Source organism: Hesperophylax consimilis, chromosome 19 (genome assembly GCF_061612785.1).
Source record: "Hesperophylax consimilis isolate HC1 chromosome 19, BYU_Hcon_1.0, whole genome shotgun sequence".
Taxonomy (NCBI): Eukaryota; Metazoa; Arthropoda; class Insecta; order Trichoptera; family Limnephilidae; genus Hesperophylax; species Hesperophylax consimilis.
In genome coordinates this window covers 2,957,099-2,979,357 of record NC_142854.1, presented here as the reverse complement: position 1 = coordinate 2,979,357, position 22,259 = coordinate 2,957,099, and the positions used below count along the sequence as shown (strand labels likewise).

The window sequence follows — 22,259 nt, the reverse complement described above, 5'->3', positions numbered from 1 at the left end:
AATCAAACTGTCATGTTGTTACACTTGACAATCGATCACAATGTAACCAAAGGAATGCTGCTTATCATCAATCATAATTTAAAATGAAACACCCTCACCTACACCATGCTTTTTTGTCCATTTCCCATATGGGTTATTTTTTCATATGTATTCGAGATGATAAAAGGAAGTGTTATATTTTGATATAGATTTTTGTACAGTTTAAGATTGCGGACATTATTTGTCGTCCGTCATCTGTTTTACGGAACTATATTATCTGGAAATTTCGCATGTTGACTGGAATGGCAAAGGCAAATGACAGATTTTTTCATATGATCTATGGTTATGTTAAAAATGTTTTTTTTTTTTTTTGCGATTTAGTACTGTCCCAAAATGTTATTTCTTCTCTAATGGCAACTATCTCTATGAAATCGTAAGAAAATAATGATTGTGTAAAGCAAAGATTTTTCATATTGAGCTTCGCACTCCCTAAATTTCGATCAATCTAAAAATAATAAAACACTAAAATATTGAGTTAAATTCATCCTTCTCGAATTTTCATTCTTTGTATCACATGTCATAAGTCACGGGTGGTTCACCGTTTATTCCATATTTTTAGGCATTATACAAAAATAATAAATTCATAAAAATCCTCTATTCTACAGCTACCCCAATTTTGGGTAGCACCTCTAATGTCCTTAAGCGATAGCTACCCAAATTCGCGATAGCTACCCAAATTTGGGTAGTACCTCTAATATCCTTAAGCGATAGCTATCCAAATTTGGGTATCACTAGAGATGGCAAAATTTAGCATTAATTTTCAGATTTTTTAGCATTAACAATTAGAAATTTAGCGTTTTATAGCATCTTGAGGCATAATTTAGCGTAATTTAGCGTTTTGTAGCAAAATAGAAAAAAATGTATTTCCTGAATGTTTTTAGCGCATATTTTAAGTATTTTTGGTAAAATATATGTTTAACCTTCATTTGCAAGTATTTCCATGTGAAAGATAAGGAAGGAAACTCTAAGTACGGGTCGAACAAAAACACAACAAATGCAGATTGCGATTAACATCAATAGGCGTAATTTATTTCGCAAAAATTGTGTAATGTCAAAAAGCAATTTTAGCCTACAGTACAAAAATATTAAATATTTACACATAAAATAGTAACAAAATTATAAAAAATCGTAATGTAAATATCGATTTTTTTAAATTCTCACATATTATTTTAATACCCGGTATTTTCGGGAAATTCGCGCCTATTTCGCTAAATAGAATAATTTAGCTGAAATACGGCCAAAATCACGTTTTTTGCGTTAATTCGCGAAATAGAAATCACTGGAAATACTTTCAAATGCCTTGAAACGCAAAGAAAACTTATAAATGCCCTATTTTCGAAACATAAATATTTTTTCGCGATTTTAGTTAAAACGAAATTTTGCCATCTCTAGGTATCACCACTAGTGTCCTTGAGTAATAGCTACCTAAATTTGGGTAGCTATGGAATATGTGATTTTTATGAATTTATTATTTTTGTATAATGCCTCAAAATATGGAATAAACTATGAAATAAATTCATTGGAAATATGATTTTAGGAATGAATTGGCCAAATCTAAAACCAGAAATACTTATTGCTCAAGGAGTTTTTTTTTAAAAAACCCTAATATTACTCGAGTGGCTCACTGGACATTTTCCCTTTGGATTGCTGATGGAATCTACAGTCAGTCGCTGACATCTTCGGCACATACATAAGTTTTCCCTTTTTCATGAAAAATAATGAATTATCCAAGATTTATTAGGTATTAATAAACAATCAGCATATTTGTGAAATTTCCTTGACTTCTACCACAACAAATGCATTATTGATGTCAAGGTAATAAAGCATTGCATTACTTCACTTATAAAGTCAAGTAATATGGAATATCTGTTTATTCATTATATATTTTCCATGAGTTGCAGAATCGTACTTACTTACTGTGCCATTTATTTTCCTGGTTTTGATTTAGTATACGAGAACATTTCCGTAAATAAGAAATTATTGCTTTTAAAGAAATCAGTTTTATTGTCTTATTTAATTTGTTTAAGTTTTTAATCCATCAGGACTAGGAGGGTAGTGCAATCCCAGTCTGCCATATTACGTGATATATACATACAAGAGAGAAATATACATGTTGCTTCATTATGCCGTGTTACGCTGCTTCCTCGTTTCAGACTGCATAACCATGTCCGTCATTTGGAGAGATCTGTAGATAGTGGTGAAGTATGTGTGTATACCGTGTTGTGCGTGTCAAATCCTCTTAGGATCATGCGGTAAATGGGATTTTTATGAATTTCAATTGTCTATAATTATGTGTGCTCGATGCTTTTTGCATAATACTTTTGGCTGTGAAAATCTCAAATCATATGTTGCTTCTAAGGGTATTTGTACAGTGCCCTTGAGGTGATTTCTCACGAAAACGGCGCTATATAAATTAGCCGAATATTAAATATTATTTTTCCAATTTTATGTCCGGGTTATCTTCCCCATAGGAAAAACTAAACCCTTCCACACACTTTTCCACAAATGATCATCAAGTCAATCAACGTTATGCAAGTGCATTATATAAGCAAAATAAATACAAAACAATACAAAAACAACACGTCAAATCACCAGAGATCAAATGGGAAAATAATTCACCGACTCCAGATATTTTCATATCAGAGGGTTCGGCTCGGTAGAACTCCTAACTGTGCCTATAAATCTTACTGATCCCTCAACATAAAGTTTTAAAAAATCTTTCGTTATCCTACATGTATTTAAAATGACTGATTTTTGCATTTTTATATATCATTTTTTTGATAGATCTAATACGCCTAAAGTTTGAATGAGGGAGCTAGGTATAATGCCAGTAGCCGAAATAACGAATGGTAATATTTTTATAGTCTGAGAATGCCAAATTCTTTTTATCTCTATTATTCTTATTCTAGTTTGAGGTGGTCTTTAAAAATCTGTACTCCGAATGATGATACAATTCTTTGATAGGAATTGCCGTCTGAAACACAGCTGAAGATGAGAAATTATTCTGACGGAGTGAGACTATTTTGACAACTGCTTTTGAAAAGATAAAACCACTATGTATTAAACTTTGGAATCTGGAATCATCCCCCAAAACTTGAGTTCTTTTTATCTTCCTTCCCTGAGACAGAATAAAGACACTTGTGAATTGTTCACCAAACACTGTGTTTTAACCCTTTGCACTCCTAATTTTTTTTTTAATTACCTACTACCAACTCCTTAATTAATTTACAAAAAAGGGATAAAAAGTGGCCTCAATAAAAAGTTAAACAAAAATTTTTAAAATATGTAATTTTTATTACTCTTTCTTTACATAGAGTACAAAAAACATAGAAATATATAAAATTAACAACTTAATATGCCCTTATTCACTACTAACGAAATATTTGCTACTAAAAACAGTAAAAACAAATGTAAATACACAAACGGAACAAAATATTATGTGATAACAAGTGAATAGGTATAAGAATCCTTTGTTATGTGTTGGGAGAAATCCCTCAGCGCTTCCTATTGTTACGCAGGTAGACAGGCAAGTACCTACCTACTTACATGCGTCGCAACCAAATAACTGTGCAGTGCATTTACAAGGTTAAAAATAATACGATTTTAAAAATTATCTAAAAGGCGAAACTTGACGAGATATATGTATTTTGCGTATTCGGAATATTCAGAATGAGATATAAAGTGTTTAAAAGAAAAAAAAATACATTTGATAATTTAAATTATTTTTCGAAATTGCGTTACTATAATGTCGAGTATGACTCGACATAGGAGTTGGTGTAAGAAATATAATGTCGAGCCACACTCGACAAAGGAGTGGTATGAGTTAAGAAAGGAATTTTTATAAAACTTGGTCATCAAAATGAATGATGATCATAAATGGCATTTATTTTATTTATTTATTCTGTCTTTACATGCGGTATTACTGTTATTATTTGGCTTAAGGTTAAAACTAAGGTTCGTTATAATCTATGCATTCATAGATGGCGTTAATTTAATTATTTTATTAAAATACCCTTTTTGCAAGTTATGCTTCACAATATTAAGACAAATTATTTGTTTGTGCCCATAAATTTGTTATACGAATAAATAGTTTTGTCCGTATACAAATTCAATTCTTTCAAGAAATGCATTCAAATACATTATTGTATTTGTACAACTTTCTTGGCAGTACTGAATTTTTTTACGGACAAAACTATTTATTCATTATAATGCATGTACGGGCACAAACAAATAATTTGTCTATGAATGTCAAAATTCATTTACGTAAAATGGCAACGCAAAAATAAAAACATTACAATTTACTAAGTAGTTGTTATTTCTTTCAAAACACCTTGTGATTGTTGTTTTTCATTTCGGGTTACGTAGAAATATTTTTTAATGAATGATTAAGTTAGTTAAACATGGATGGGATGGGTCTTAGGATGTAAACATGAAATATATATGAATAATACTTTACATTATCTGGTGAACAGATAAAAATAAAACAAATAGTAATTTTTATTCCGATATTTGAGCAAAACCCATTGAGGTCAACTTTGCACAGATCCATAAATTCTCGTCCGACAGTTGGTGGGTATTTTGACGATTTTCCTACGCCGACGTTCAAGAGGTTAACCCGCTTACAATATTTAACCCTCCTGTTTGCTTTCCTTTATTTAGCAACAAACGCATTTTTGTTTAAACAACAATTTTTTATAAAAATATTATCTATTTATTTTTGTTTGGTGTTTCAATAATCCATTGAACTCTTATTTGGGTCAATGCCGTTCACATAGTATTATAGTATTTACATTGTGAAATGGATAAATGAAACGTAAATCGTAAAAACCTATATAAACCCATTATTACCGGTTTGGGTCATTTAATTTTAAGACCTTATAAAATAAATTTCTCTTGCATTGCAAAATAATGTTTTTATTTTCGCGGGCAGCATACTTTTAGCTGTCAACAGTTTGTAACCATAGACATCCAAATTGATAGAATTGCCATAACATGAAATCCTGGTATCATTTCGACGAGCTGGTGGCAAATCACATGACCATATTTTTGTAAACAAGCCCAAACTTTTGTTCACCCGGTTTGGGATTTGTAGTTGAGTTTTTTACGCAGACAGCCATTGTAAAAAGCAGATTTAATTTTCTCTGACTAAACGGTGAGTTACTTGTATACTGTCAGATTAATTTGCTGACGAATTACTGAAAGGGAGGCAGTCACGCCGCCCATATTAATATTATAGTTTTTATCACTTTTGAGCTGAACTGGTGAGCGTAGTGGTTGCTTTGGTAATATTGGACATGGTGTAAAATTACCAAAGCAATCAGTTTATCATATCAATGCAAATAATCATGCAAGTTTCTTATCGTCCACACAACTGGCTGGTCCGAAATGCACAGCCTTGTTACCAACTTAAGCACCGATTAAACTGATCAATTATTATTTTTTGGACCTTCATAACAGGCTGAAGAAAAAGAATAGGATGCGAAAATAACATACCAAAATCGCTCAGTTAGCTTTCACCAATAGAAACTGTGCAAAATTAACCCTTAGCTAAAGATTATTCATTTATTTATGCATATATTTACACAGTTTGAATGCACAGGAAACCATAATTGCCTAGTTGTTATGCAAAACTTCCGATGTGCGCAAGTAGGAAGTCAAAATACAAATGATGATTTTGCTTCAGGGCATGTCAATGTATACAGATTACCAATGGTTCATAAATCATTTTATTAAGAGCGAGAGCCACGGTACCAGCTCAATCGTTTCGTACGACTCAAAGAATCAACTCTATTGAACGGGAGCCGTGAGCTCAGAGCGAAGGAGCAATGAGAATACTGTGCTCCTTATACAACTGGGACCAGATGCTAGGTAGTTAGTAGTTATAGGTAAACATGTCCAAGTCCAGATGTCCGACTATCAGACCCCATTCATGTCTTATTAATTAATACTTGGATAATTTGAATGGCGATATTTTTCCGGGAGTCATACGAATCCGGCTCATCAAAAAGAGCTAGTTCAATTTTGCGGCTCGTTCATAAACGACTCGTCACTACTATGTATACAGACGTCAGTGAGAACAGCACATCCTTCTATTGTTTTTTCATCCTAGCTCATAAATTTAATAATCATCATTTTAATGTCATTAATACACTTAATTCCTCTCATGATTGTTTTTTTTTTTCAATTTCACATTCATTGACTGATAATGAAAACAGATAAGTATTATCATTAAAATAATGTGTAATATGTCGCTCATTTCCCAATCGTTTGTGGGAGTGTTTGGTGTGGTTTTGAGTGTGAATAATAGTGATTTATGAGGCAGTAGAAATGCAGCTTGATTTTAATGCAAAATTATATTCAAAGGTGATTTATTTTTACATTTTAACCCCTTTCCCGCAGGTTTGATTTTGATCATTTGTAAAAGCGGTTTTATTGTGTAATAATATCTTTATTGATTAAAGCCATCTTGAAAAGTGATTTGTCCAAAGATATTAGAAGAACGAGATGTGCTATGCGCAGTTCGTACTGAGTGGAATTGTTTTGCCCAGTGTCGCCGGTTTTGTTCACCAATACTACTGCACACCTTCGCTTGCGCTAAGGTATCCGCACTAATACATAGAACAGATTTCTGTGCGTACACGTCCCGATACCATTCAAAGTACCCTAATTAGGTAGTACTCCGGCTACGGTCCGGCGGCCAACATAGCATATCTCGTTCTTCTAATATCTTTGGATTTGTCAATGATATTATTCAATGAATCGTGATGGTACCATACAATACAATTTAACATGGGAAATAATATCATTTTGTGTTTTTGTTTATACTATGTGAATACTGCACTAGAATCTCAACTGCCCAGAGCCAGTGAGACTATGGCATCAGTCGGGGTGTGTTGTGAGGCTGAAGGTAGTAGGAGGTGAAGGAACTTATACATTTAAACCCCTCAAGTTACTTTGTTGGGTTTTGTGATTTAACAGCTACATATTACCCGTATAGTCAATTTGTTTGCTTTTTGAAACAGCTCATAGAAATCGTTGCCTCTCTGTCATAATGAAAAATATTATCTAAATGGTGTTGGAAAGAGATAACACTATATTTTATGTTAAAATCTATGAGTTGAGTTTTAAAATTTGCACCCATATGAAACCAAATGTTCCGACCGCAATTTAAGAAAAATTTTAAATTATTTTAATATGAAATGATAAAAAAGGAAGGTAACAGTAATGTTTATTTATCTAATAAAATGTGTATTTTTTTCGTTATCCGTAATTTTAGTTCAGTGATTAAAAAACTTAAGTTGAACCATTTCTTATGTTTGCGTTCGAAATATTAATATTTCTTTCTAAAGCAAGCTGAGTTTAGCGTATTTCTGCAGGCGAGTGTATATAAAATTCAAAATTCAAAAAAATATTTATTGCACAAAAAGAGTGCATATCCTCGATTATGTGCCAAACTGTACAGGTATAGAAGTTGAGCGCAATTCGGCAATCCTCGACGATGCTTGTGCATCAATGTGAATTAGTCTCGAATCGCACGCTCGCGGACAGTATAAAAATTACTCGACGTGTATTCTGTTAAATAAAGTAACACATTTCATTTAAATCAAGGAATTATTTAATTATCCACTCTGTTCTCCTAATCCCGCTCTAACGGGTTACGGGCCCAGTTAACGGCTAACTGGAAATTAAGAGAATGCGAGTGATATTATTCGCTAAGTCTCACGTGGTGTGGAACGGAATTCGGCCATTGTTTCAGTGTCGGAGTTAACTGTTTGGGGAAACGTGCAATGTGTGATTGGAATCAGTTGACAGCACCGGCAAGGAAAGGTTAATATCTAAATATTAATATCTACGTTCTTATTCAAAATACTTAACTCTAAATTCGACTGTTGTGAACTCCTGCAACTTATAAACATACATACACCCACAGTAACAACACGACAAAATACAATATTCTACAGCAGCACACATAAGCGTAACTACATTGCCCACTCTCCGATACAACGACTTCACACCATGGGAAATCATTACTTGGGTGATGTTGACATATTCAATACCAACTTGGCAAGTTTTGTGGATCATTTAAAACATTTATTTCAACAATACTCCTAAACACATCATGTAAACCAACAAATAGCTGTAATTTTCTGTTTTTGTTTCTTGTGTTTGTATGACTTGTTGCATAGCTTTTATCAAATGTAATTTTATTCTTATTTTTTATGTTTGAAAGTATTTGTCAAATTAAAATTATACTACCAACCATGTAAAAGCCCTCTGGGCGTTAAATAAATAAATAAATAAATATGGTTATGTAAGTTCTTAAATGAGTGATTGAATCCTTTTTTATTAGAAAAAAATAAATTGAATGATAATATGTATTAATAAAATAAGTTGGCAATAAATCGTATGGTTTCTATCTGCCCTTCGGTTGTAATATATGCTATCTGATAAGATAGCGGTGTGTGATAATCCGGTACTTTTAGCCATATGAAGTATCCATGTTTTACTGCTCCAACATACCTTATCATAAGCACATGTCAAAGGAGCACACTTTAAAGGTAGCCTAATATATATATCTATGAAGAGTTTTTTTCAAAATATTGCGTTGGAAGTGTTGGAATATCTGTATTCTCTGATTTAAAGTTTTTTTTTTGGTACTTATTACTGTGTCTTTTGTTGCAGGGCGAAAATTTGGAACCTTCGTCAGTAAAATCTCAACTATCGCGTAAACATGGCATGCAAAGCTTGGGCAAGGTCCCCTCGGCTCGCCGACCCCCGGCCAACTTGCCGTCCCTGAAGACTGAGTCCGGACAGGAAACTAACACTAGCAGGTGAGCCACCTTCACCTTGCTCTTCTCCATTCAAACAAACAACCAACCAACACCCCATGACTAGACATAGTAAGCATGGCGTGCATACCTCGGGCAGGGTGTTCACCCCCGCAGGTTTTAAATAAAATAAAATTAGAAATCTTTTCTAAACATGCGGTCTTCTGTTTACAGAACTGCTAGTGTTAATCTCTTTATTGATGACTTTTCATACATAGCTTGTGTGATTCTTTTAAAAATATTATCTTTGAAATATCCATTATTACTATTATTTGAATGCCTTCTTCCGTTTAATTGGATTGCCAGTAATGGAAATGTTATCTCCTATTTGGCAAATGCTAAACAATATAGCAGTCCCCTAGCGTTCATTTGACAAACAATACTCGACCAGACAAAAACAACTTGGTTAAATCTTTACACAAAGAAAAATATGCCATCAATATCTTCGTTCGCTAAATGTTTGGACAAGTGGTTTTTTTTCAAATTAGTGATTCACTTCAATACATTTAAAATATTTGCTCCTACCGAAGCAGGAAGGTGACTATAACCACTGTTTCTATTGGTATTTTAGGATACACAAGTTTATTTAGCTTGTTCAATCAAAGTGTGACCGTTAGTTTTATGAAGCTGTTAGCCCTAAGAAATCATAGTAAAAGCCTCGTTTATCTATGTGATTTGTTAAGGAAGGGTTGTTTCTGAGAATTTGAACAATTCATCAAATTTCAACATCCATTTTTGGGTTCGAAAAAGAGTGTTGAAATTTGATGAATTGTTCAAATTCTCTGAAACAACCCGTCCTAAGTGTTTTGAAGGTAATTTCAACAGTTTTGCTAAACTAAGGCACTGGTTGGTTGGTATGTCAATCACATTTAACAAAAAACCATCTTGGTACAAGCTTGGAACAGTTGGAAAATTAAAGAGAAAATATATATCGTAAAACAAAGGAATAATGGTTACCATAAATAAACAACTCACTAGATCGATAACTATTGGCTTTTTGTGAAACAAATTGGTCCTCTATTTAACCATAGATATTCCAATATTTTAGACAAATTTTATGCATACAATTCATGTACGTCACACATTATAGACGAGGATAGAGGAAACTTAAAAAAAGGCGCAACCATAGACAATATAATTCTCATTCCATGCCTACCCCATTCACTTAGCCTAAAATATTATTTTTAAAATAAAAATAATGTTCCCTCACATCCAGAAGGTTCTATCTATCTGAAGTACTATTCTGTGAAAAATAGCTTTAGAGTATCTTTCTTTACAGCTTATTTGCTTAGGACAGAGCTTTGTCAGATAGAAATATGTTATCCTGTTGTAAAACAATCGAGCTGTCATGAAAATTACTAGATATTTCAATTCAAATTCAAATATGATTGTTATTTTCAAAGACAGTATTGAATTTTAACATTTCTCCGTTTACAACAGAAAAATTAAAAACTCTGTTACATGTTAAGTATTTTTATTTCAGCCAAGTCAATAAATTATTGATTACAGGTTAAATCGTTAATTAGATAGAACGATGGAATTATATCTTGCATGATACAATACGCACAATCCGGCAGGAACACTGATAAGGTTTAAAAAAGAAAATAGATTCAATTCTGTGGTAAAGTTAAAGAAGCATTTTCAAAACGTATATGCACCATTGAGGGGATATTTCCCTGAAATTAGTTATCTGTACGCAACTCAAATGATGATCCGTATTCTTTGATAGGAATTGCCGACTGAAACATATCTGAAGATTGTAACCGTGACTGATGAGTTTGTTTGCCTTTTTATTTTGACCACTGCTGCGTCATCCTGTATCTACATCAACAACATTTTCATATACATATATATCCATGTTTTACACAAAATATCTCAAACATTGTACAAAATCCTCCAGGTGACAAGCAAGAATTACGCAACTTGAGCGTTGCACACCTTGTTGGTGTGAATTCATTGAAGATTATTCAGACATATTCTGTTAGTTACTCCCCAGTTTGAACTGAGTTTATTTCAGATACTAACTGGGTAATTAAATTAGTTAATTAAAAATGATATGGGGCATAATTTGTACCTTTATAATTTCATTAAAAAAATATATAAATATAAACACATTATCTGATGAGATTGAAAAACATTGTTTTCAGCCAACATACGGCAAATGATTGGCGTCTTTCCCCTGGCATTCCAAAGGTTCCATCTAAAATACTTGAATTTATCCACAAAGAAGTTCTTCGGGTCTTTTGGAAATAAATTGAAATTGGTCCTTATACTGCGGTTATATTTGTGGGGTATGTTTTATTGTAAGGTGTGTTGTATCCATTCCAGTAACAGCAGCACCCCTCCATCAGCGGCCCCCTCCGCCCAGCCGGGCCAAGGCCAGCCTCACCCCCCGGGCCAGGGACAGGGACCGCCCCCCCCGCCTGGACAGGGCCAGAGCCAGACGTCCTCGGGACAGGGACAGGCAGGCGCTCCGCCACCGGCCGCGCCCTCGCAGTTGCAGCAGGCACCACCCCCCCCACAGCCACAGCTCCAACAACAGCCGCCTCCGCAGCAGGCATGTCCGCCGCAGCAGCAGAACACCAACACGGTACATACACTTACATTACACATTTTATGAAATAGTGCTATGTAGATGAATGAATGAAGAGCCGTAGTGCTACGCTTTCCGTATGGGGACCATCGGTCCAGCACTACATCTGTCTGTCAACCGCCGCAATCACTATTTACATTAAGAGCGGTCACTGCGTTCAGTACTGTGTCGACCATGTGAATCGATGGTCCTGTATGTGTACAGTTTTAACTGTTTTATTGAACAGAGTGGGTAATTATTGAGGTACGACATTTATAACTATTCTACAGTATTTAAAGTAACTAACCATCAAGTAGGGGTAGGCAGAGAGGATTGATTGCCACAAGAATTTGTCTTTGCACACTTTTTCATGCTTCATTATTTTTTTTAACATGTGTTGCGGGTTCAATCCTCGGCTAGATGAGGTCCCATGTCAGTTAGTTAATATGATGATCCAACATTCTTTGATAGGAATTGCCGTCTGATACACATCTGATGATCCTTTATCTTTCTGATTTACAGCTGACATGGAATATTATAACTGGCTATTGCGCCATTAGGGGTATATAGAGACCATGAAACCATTAATCTCGGGCTTTCTTGAGAGCAGTGCACTGTAACGAGAGATTGCCTGCAAATTATGTTTATTTCATTAGAACAAATCTCTAGGGTTTTCACGGCTACTTAGTTTTGATGTTAACTTTATCAGAATCATAATTCCGCCAATAATAATATGTTACATTGTTGGCAGCCCGGCAACTGGACGAATCGGAACATTTTGAAAAATGATGTACAGTAGAACCAAGTTATTGGTTTCATCTTCCTTATTTGTATTATTATTTTGTAATTCTCATTGTACATGGAAATATGCCATATCATTATGGTTTTACTTTGAATACCTGAAACTGATGGCCCAGCCGCGAAACTTGACATTTCCCCATTCTTTATTAATTTACCCACGAATCCAAGAGGCACCCAATACACGTGCGAACAAGTATCGAGCAATAGTTGAACACTAATGGAAATGTAAAAATATGTTATTTAAATGTTTCGTACGCTTTATTTTGCCCTTTTTACGATTTAATTATTTATATTCCAGTTGTAAATGTGTATTGTGTAGAGAGTTTAGAGGAAGCTAATGAATATGTGTTGTATTGGTATCCAGTCCCATCAGCATGCGGGTGGTTACCCGGGGGGCTGGGCCGCCCTGCCCCCGCACCGCACGGCGCAGTTCCAACAGGAGTTCCCCTCCCTCGATGGTGCTCCGCCCCCCCATCAGCCCTCTCTCCGGCCACAGAGTGAGTATCTGACATAATCAACCCACATATCCTGACACACACCCTTAACTTGACCCCTTGGAATAGCAACCAGCTACTGTAGCTTTCTCTAGAGTCCATGTAATGTAATCCAATTTCAGAGAAATGCCTATACGTCCGTCCGCTCGTGTGCGTACATGGTTGCCACCAAAAGTTAGTATGAATTGTCATCGACAACAAATCTATCTTCAAGTTTCAGCTCGAAAGGATGTCAGGAAGTGGGTTAATTTCCACTTGAAAGATTTGCATTCATTCCTGAAAACAAAAGTCAAATTCAATCATAAGTATTTAAAAATAACACCAGATTATAGTAGTTGACAGATTACTGAGAGAGAACTCTACTAATTAGGAAATATGCATCTAACTATGCGTTTTCCATTCCCTACTACACCACCAGTCTTTAGAAATTGAAACATCTCTTGTTTCATGTTAAATCATATAAAATGATGATCCTAATTCTTTGATAGGAATTGCCGGCTGATACAAATCTGAAGCTAAATTCGGTCTGAGCATTGTTCCTCGTTGTACACACGTAATGCGTCATTTGACACATATCTAATGTTGTATTGTGTGTTGTGTGTTGCGGTTGGTGTTCCCTCAGCGGAAGGCAGCTGGCTAGCCGGGGGCTCCCGCGCTGGAGCGCCCGAAGGCCCCGCGCCCGCCTCAGACCCCCGCCAGCAGCCCTTCAACCGCGCCCTGCCCCTGCCTCCATTTGTAAGTATCCAATCAACACTAAGCTTGTTACATCCACATCTAGCACTTGCTGCCTTTCTCCTCGTGACCAGATTGTGAATGCTTGTCCAATGTCTCTTCTTTTTCATTACTTGTTACTCGTGCATTGCCCTTGAGGTGATTTCTCACGAAAACGGCGCTATATAAATTAGCCAAATATTATTATTATTGGAATCTTTAACCCTTAGAAGACAGCTAATAGTTTGTAAATATCAATGTTATATTACAGTATAACCCCTATTTTACGTTTTTTAAGGGACTGAAAAAAAAAACCTAATTGGAGGGAAAATGTAAAAGGGGGGTTTGAAAAAAAAGAACATTTAAAGTTTGTTTCTAAACAAATAACGTTTTATTAAAAACAACATTAAATTTTATTTATTTTTTATTAAAAAAATCTTGTATATTGGTTTGTTGCATTTTTGTTTTTTTGTTATGTAATTCTCTTTCAAGACTATATAAAGATTTAAAAATGTCATCTTGAATATCAGCACAGCTTGTAAAGTATGTTTTTAAACCCTCGATGAACCTCATTGCTTCTTCTTTTGTTGGAATATCACCTTCTTCTTCATCAGACAGTTCTTCAGCAGACAAGTCTGCTGGTGTTAAATGACTGTCAACAATGTCATCAACTTCCACCAAGTCTGATGTCATAATATTGGAGTCAATGTTTACATAATCCTCCAGGGGTTGGTCTGAAATTCTTTCCCAGCCTTCTATAACACCACACTGGACATTTTCTTGGGTACTGGGTATGTCCTCCTGCTCATCCTGCTCCTTGTATATCCCAGCTTTCCGGAAACAATTCTTGATGGTAGAGTCGGTTATTTCACTCCATGCTTTAACGGTATAATGCATTGCATCTAAAATGGACATCTTAAATTTGTTGGGGTCCTCACCTCGTTCTAACTGACACAATAACTTCTGTACCAAGTTTCTTCTATAGCAGTGCTTGAATGCTCGAATTATCCCCAAATCCAGGGGTTGCAGTTCACTTGTACAGTTAGGAGGAAAAAATGCCAACTGAATGTTCCTCAAAGTCAAGTTAGTGGGGTGAGCTGGGCACCTATCGAGAAATAACAATATTTTTCGATGATTTACTCCCATCAGAGCGTCTAATGCAGTAAGCTGTTTTTCAAATAAGTTGGATGTCATCCAGGCTTTTTTATTGGCTGCATATTTTGTCGGCAATGTCCTTACATTTTTGAAGCAGCGGGGTTTTGCAGACTTCCCAATCACTAACGGGGGAAGCTTCTGACTCCCATCTGCATTTGTAATCAAGAGAACAGTGAGACGAACCTTGCTTAACTTTCCTCCATGACAGGCTTCACCCTTGAAGCTGAAGGTCTTAGAAGGCAGAACGTTGAAGAACAGCCCAGTCTCATCGGCATTGAAAATATCTCTGGGAGCGTAGTCTGCAATTAATGTAGGTACATCTGTCTGCTTCCAATCTTCAGCAATGTCCATATCAACACTTTGCGATTCTCCGCAAATTGATCTGTAGACCACATTGTGCCTCTTCTTAAAACGATCTATCCATCCATTTGATGCAGTAAATCCTTCAATATTCAGTCGATTCGTGATGCGCAGCGCCTTTTCACGAATTATTGTACCGCCGACAGGAATATTACTGGCCCGCGCACTGACGAACCATTCTTTTAAAATCTCCTCCAATTTTTCGTACTTCGACGCTCTGATATACATACGATTTTTCGCCCCGGGTCCACATTGAATAGCGCTTTTTTCAATAGATTCGCGGTTTTTGATGATTGTGGCCAATGTAGTAACGGGTATTCCTAAATTTCGGGCCAGCGAAACGCGTGAGCCAGCGTGTTTATTCACTTGTTCGAGAATTTTCCTTTTCTCTTGCACTGACAAAGCTTTCCTTTGGTTAGACATTACGTGTTTGAAAAAATGAGGATGTAAAAATGAATAATATCGAACCGAAAGTAATATTAAATAATAAACCGCGAACTAGTAGCTTGTAAGACTGATGACAGAATAATACAAAACACAAACACATTACACAATACCAAAAGAAAAGATGGCGACCAATGGACCAATCACCTTATTGTGCGCCAAACTCGGGCCAATCACAGCGTCGCTCGCCAACCAATCACCGTACGCCTTTTAAAAACACGGAGTTTTCCCTCCAATCACCGTACGCCTTTTAAAACCACGGAGTATTCCCTCCAATCACCTTACGCTGTTCGAATGTCACGACCCAATCATTGTCAAGCGCGCGTAACTCGCATATTTTGAATATTTCCGACGTAAATCGCGGGAAAAAAAAACGTAAATGCGGGTATTAAATGTACTGAAATACATCGGGACTGAAAAAATTACACGCAATTGCCGGGAAAACGTGAATTCCGGGCACGTAAAAACGAGGTTATACTGTAATTAACTTTGTACAACTCTGTCCACTAATGCCCGGTATATCAGTTGCTTAAGCTCGGCTTGTTTGGAACATCGAGCTTAGCACATCTGTATATAAGTAAGCATAGATAACACCAATATTACACATTTTGTATGTGATTTTAATAGCGGAACGTGTTTCTTTTTCTTTGCAAAACCTATCATTGCAATATTTCAAAATATCAATGACCGAACTTTATTTTGAGGTACCTGCTTTAATTTACGAGAGTTGATTTTTGGTAAAGTTCCCCAATTTAATCAGCATGGTACTATACGTGAGGATACAAGAACTCTTACTACCATCATCAGCCAGTTGAGCCAAAAAACTTCTATGGCATGGAAACTTTGCAAATTCCTCTATGCATATAATAAAGTCATTAGATGGACATTACACTCCATACGTTTCATTTTCAACTCATACGTAATTATTATGAAGCATTCTTTCAGATAGCCACGTACCGCCCTTTGATGGCAGATATGTTAATAAGAATGCCAGAGTAAAGCTGGAATCCAAAACACTCAGACACTCGATGTCTGATGTGCTATTTCAATCCAGATACATTTTATATCAGTAATATGTATGTATTAGTCCCTTAGTCTAATTTGTTCACTTTTATAAATCGTCTCATTACGTCTAGTACAAATCGTTGTCTCCCTTACTGTCATGGTGAGGAATATTGTCTAAAAAGTGTTAGAAAGAGAAAACACCACAGTTTAAATTCAGTTGATTTCATAGAGTTCACCTGTACGAAACCAAAGTCTCCAATCGCAATTTAAAAAAAAAATTATGAAACTTTGTGAATTTTGTATTTATTATTTTTACGACAAGATTTTTTTATTTTTTTTTTTTATTTGGTACAATATTTTTTACATTTCAAGTTTTCCAGTAATGAAAAATAATTAAATATGAAGTGATTGTAATACGTTTGTCTAATAATTTTTTTTATTTTTTTTTCATTACCAGTAATTTTAGTTAGATAAAATGTAATGGGGGCTATTTTTAAAACTTTTTATTATTTTAAAAATTATGTTTTTCTAAAAATAAGATTTGAAAATGCAACCTTTCAAAAACAATTTTTAATTTTCCGATATATTCAGAAATATTCCATTTATTTGGATTTCATTGCAAAGCGGAAATACACTTACACTTGAACTATCCGACCTTCTGACACAGCGTCTTTAAGTATATATAAATATCTATGGTCAATATGCCAGTGGCCTGAGGATGGAATGGACCTCCTGAGGGGTCAAATATAACACATTTACATGAAAATAAAAGTGAAGAGAAATATCATTATGTTTGTTTGTTCCAGATGTGCAAAGGTAGCACGGGTGCGGGCGGGCCCGGGGGGTACCCGCCCGTGTTTGGGGCTCCGGGGGGGGGCACTCCGCCCCCCTCTCGGCACCACCCCCCGCCCAACCGCGCACACCACGCACAGCAGGCACGCAACCAGCAGAATGTAAGTAACTCTGCTTTTTGCCAATCATCCTACCTAACTTATTAACCATCATGGCCCTACCCACAAACAGGAACTAAGCTGGTTCACAGATGGGTCCAAATTGGAGGAGGGAACAGGGGCCGGGGTCTGTTTACAGGGTTCCAAGAGGGAACTTAGTATACCTCTAGGGACATGTTGCACTGTGTTTCAACCTGAGATGGAGCCATCTTAGCTTGTGCACAGAAGAAAATACGTATCGCGTACAGGAACAAGAACAGGCATATGCTCTGATAGGCAGGCAGCTCTAATGGCACTGGAAAGTAACTGATGCTACTCCATACTGGTGATGATTCCATCACAGCATCATTCTTGAAGAACTTGCTACCATCAATAAAATAACCCTTATCTGGGTACCAAGACATAAAGGTATTGAGGGCAACAAGTGGGCTGATGGACTAGCAAGGAAAGGGGCAAAAGCACCACTTGCAGGATTCAAGCCGGCCGTAGGAGTAGCAGCTTGCCACACCAAAATACATATTGAAAGGTGGGTCAAATCCCGGTACTGGGAGGAATGGGAAAGGGCATCCGGAATGAGGCAATCCAAAGTACTCGTAAACAGACCAGACCCAAGGTGAATCAGACAAGTACTCAATATGCAAACATATACACTTGTTGGGAGTGGGAAACACCTACAGATGCAGGAAATGTGAAGAGGATGAAGAGACTCCAATTCACCTTTGGTGCCAATGTCCCGCCCTATTGGGAACTAGGCTCAGATACCTGGGAAGACACACTGCAGAACCAGAAGACATAGCCACATATTTACATTCATACATACCCTTCTGTTATTCAGACTCTTGATGTGGCCCAACTCGAGTTCCTATTTGGTTTACTCGATCGTACCATGTCTTTTTTGGGCATCCCCGACTTTACCATTCACATTCGCATCATATTATTCCCCTTACATTCGTTTCTTCCTTCATCCTCTATGCATGCCCAAACCATCTGAGCGTCCCTTTATTAATCGTACTCATTATGCTTACATCAACCTTGCATTCTTTGCAAATCTCCACACAGGAGCCCCTGACGAAAATAATTTTCCTCGGGGTCTGGACAAACCTCACCCCATGAAACTGGGCACTCCTGCTGCTCCTGCTGGGCAAGCCATACCTAGTATTACCACACATATGCCTTGGGTATCCCATTTCTATTGCATTCTAACCAATGGAATATTGTTCCACTGGTTCTAACTGCTTGCACCGTGTTGTGGATAATGCCAAGTGTAAATGAATGCGGATGAAGTGTCAAGGTCCGTGATAGATGGCGTTCTACTGTATTTTAGAGGCAAAGCTTAAAAAATGTTTTGTAATAAAAAATTTTGTTTATCCAAAATGATGATCCTAATTCTTTGATAGGAATTGCCGACTGATACACACATGAAGCTAGATTCGATCTGATTGGATTAATAACAAACTAACACAATAATGTAATAATAATTTATCTAACTCGTTCGCATTACCCAGGGGTGGGAAACCTGAGAAATTGTGTTGTCCATTGTGCGAACACCCCTGCATTTGTTGAATTTGTTGAGTCCGGAATTTTACGTTGTTACAACTAATGACCGGCTGCATCGAATGATCTTGTTTTGGCACCTGTATTACTGTGCATGCCAACACTTATTTTGACAATAATGTATATGTTGTCACTATGTATTATGGAAATGTAGACACTTCTGACTTCTCCATCAATAATCGCCACCATAGATTCATTATAGAATTGCCCTACAGCGCAATTAGTTTATTTACATTTAATGTAATCATAATTTCGCCCCCATCTTGAATATGCTTGTGTTATCTGGTCTCCTTTTTATGCTGTCCACATTCGACGCATTGAATCTGTTCAACATCGGTTCTTAAGAGGGATTGCTAGGAGGCTAGGATTAGAAAAAGGCAAATACTCGTATGATGAAATTGAACTAACTCTTAACCTCTCTCCTTTGGAAGTCCGTCAGAAAAGAAATGACCTCATTTGCTTCTTCAAAATTATAAATGGTATTATTGATTCACCTACTCTACTGCAACTCATTCCCTTCAATATCCCCTCGCACAGATTCAGAAATAATGAACTGCTTTTCCTCAACCATCATTCGACAAATTATGGATATTATTCACCATTGTCCAGAATGTGTAGACTGGTCAACTCAAGTCAAAACCTTAACTTTTTTGGGATATGTCTGAATGATTTTTGCCAGTTGCTAAACAAGTGACAGAATATTATAAGTGTCCCGTGGTCCTGACCCACGGCGTATTCTTGACTTGATTCGACTTGTCACTTTATTTTCTTATATTATATCTGCCTTATGTCTTTGCTTTCATGTACCTTTGTCTACTCCTGTATTTTTCATTTTACTGTGTTCGTGTTATTATTTTGTAATTTGGACGATGTCCGTTAATAAATAAATAGCTTACTCGTAGTTTAATTACTCATTGATTTGTATTGCAGCAGCGCGCACGTGATGTGCCCACCATAGACAAATTGGTACAGCGGCCCATCATCCGCGAGGAAGAGCTGACCTCCATGGACGATATCGCCAAGGATGCCGGCTGGGCTACCCACGATGACATAGACTACAAGTAAGTTCCAACACGCACAAACTGTACTAAAACAATTCCACATGACATCAAAATCCATACTCTGCCAAAAATGTCCACAAGAACTGAATTAAATTTGGACTAAATATATTTTCTTATATCTCATGGTGGTGTCACTATTGTATAATCAGCATTCATTCAGAAAGCCACATACTGCCTGTTGATTGCAGATTTGTTAAATAAGAATGCAAGAGTAAAGCTGGAATCCAAAACACCCGGACACTCGATGTCTGATGTGCTATTTCAATCCAGATACATTTTATTTTATTTGTATCCACTGCGAATTGTCATATTAAATGAAAATACATTTAATTTCCAATCAAGACAATACTTTACTTACGATATGTTTGGTTTGTATCAACCGTAGTCTTATAAACTGATAATCCCCTTTAACTTCCAGTCAAAAGCTGGCCTTCTCCGACGAGGAGAATGCGCTGGCCGCCGCCAAGGAGGCCGCCATGAAACTCCAGCAGCAACAACGCGCCGCTGCCGAGAAGGAACAACAACAGCAACTGCAGCAGCAGCAGCAGCAACAGCAACAGCAACAGCAGCCCCCCACCACGCCGCCCTCCAAGAGTCTGGAGGACGACGAAGTGTGGGCCGCCCGACAGCGACAGCAGTCCAGCGAGGTAGCGGCGGCCGTTGAGAGGGCGCGGCAGCGGAAGCTGCAGGAGGAGCGGAGGTACCAGCAGCAGCAGATGCTGCAGGAGAGTTCAGCCCCACCGCAAGTCGACGAGAAAGTGGACGATATTGTGCAGGAGGTTTGTACCCACTGATCTGTAATGACTGTTTAAAATTTTATTCTTTTCAAGGCTTGTGGTGTGGGATTCATTTTTCCATTTGTTGGCGGTTCTCACCCATCCAATGCAAGCAGTGATTTTTAAGGGGGACTTACTTTTCTGAACCATAACAATATAAGAAGAACAATGTAATTTGAATTATTCAAATTCTAGAAGCCTTTTACCCAAAATGATGAGCCTATTTCTTTGATAGGAATTGCCGACTGATACAAATCTGAAGCTAAATTCGATCTGATTGGATTAAGGGTGACCCACAATACATCAAAACCTTTTTCCGTGTCCTAAAGTTAACAATATGCTCTTCTCATTTCCAGGCTCCACAGACAAGCGCCCCTCCTATCAACGAATGGGAGCGCGGAAAAGAACCACCAGAGAAGGGTCAGTCCACTCGTGAGGGCCAGTCCGGACCTCCCCTGGACCGCTCTACTTCCCGGGACAGCGTGAGAAACGGGCCCGACCAGCCCGCCTCCGAATTCAGGCAGCTCACTCAAATCGGCGACTCTAGAAACTTCCAGAAAGAGCGAGGGCAGCAAGACAGGAGAGATAGAGACTATCCCAGAGATCGAGACTTTTACAGAGAACCGGAGAGGGATGGACGAGACAACAATAGAGAATGGGACAATCACAGAAACAACGAACAAAGAGATAGAGATGGAAATCGCTCCGATAATAGAGACGGTCCCGGATTCAATAAATACTTCAATTCAAACCTCCCACCCAGGTTTGCCAAGCAACAGGGTCAACAACAACAACAGCAACAACAACAACAGAGAGGCAGTGGAGGCCAGCAACAACAGAGCCAGCAAGATCGCATGAGCTTTAACATATCTGACCGTGCAGACTTCCAACGCTCCAACAGTGGAGGGTCCTTCAACCAGGAGCCCAAACAACAACACAACAGAAACACTGATCAGAACAGAAACTCTGACCAGAACAGAAACACCGATCAAAACAGAAACAACAGTGAAGATAGTGGTAACAACAAAGCCCCTGTACCATTTTCCCAACAATACGATCCTCGCTGGGCATTCCCCAACATGAAGCCCATCCAAGGTGGTCCCCAGCGGGAAAATTTCCACCAGGGCAAGAGGAATGATGGAGATAAGCAGATTCGCAGGATCAGAACTGATTCTGAGCTTACCGGGAAGGAAGGGGACAAAGGAGATGATAGGAGGAGGGAAAGACACACTCCAGATGAACCCAGAATGGGTAGACATCCACCCAGGAAGCTATCTGGCTCCAGCGATGGCAGACATCAGTCCAATAGGTGAGCACTATTACATATTAACTTAGTGAGAGGATTGTGTACCCCAAAGTAGCCAATAACAATAGGTCTAATAATACGCATTCATTCAGAAAGCCACATACCGCCCATTGATGGCAGATTTGTTAAATAAGAATGCAAAAGTAAAGCTGGAATCCAAAACACCCGGACACTCGATGTCTGACGTGCTATTTCAATCCAGG

General features: G+C 37.4%; 1 protein-coding gene across 1 annotated transcript in view; it reads left to right on the top strand.

Moving 5' to 3' along the window:
• LOC149414657 (uncharacterized) overlaps positions 1–22,259 on the top strand; it is a 48,758-nt gene that overhangs the window by 9,489 nt on the left and 17,010 nt on the right. The window contains exons 3-10 of the mRNA XM_089643321.1: positions 8,722–8,870; positions 11,196–11,457; positions 12,605–12,737; positions 13,357–13,469; positions 17,216–17,362; positions 19,844–19,974; positions 20,393–20,753; positions 21,107–22,059. Of these exons, the coding sequence (XP_089499447.1) occupies positions 8,722–8,870; positions 11,196–11,457; positions 12,605–12,737; positions 13,357–13,469; positions 17,216–17,362; positions 19,844–19,974; positions 20,393–20,753; positions 21,107–22,059 (2,249 nt within the window). The remainder of the gene's footprint in view (positions 1–8,721; positions 8,871–11,195; positions 11,458–12,604; positions 12,738–13,356; positions 13,470–17,215; positions 17,363–19,843; positions 19,975–20,392; positions 20,754–21,106; positions 22,060–22,259) is intronic.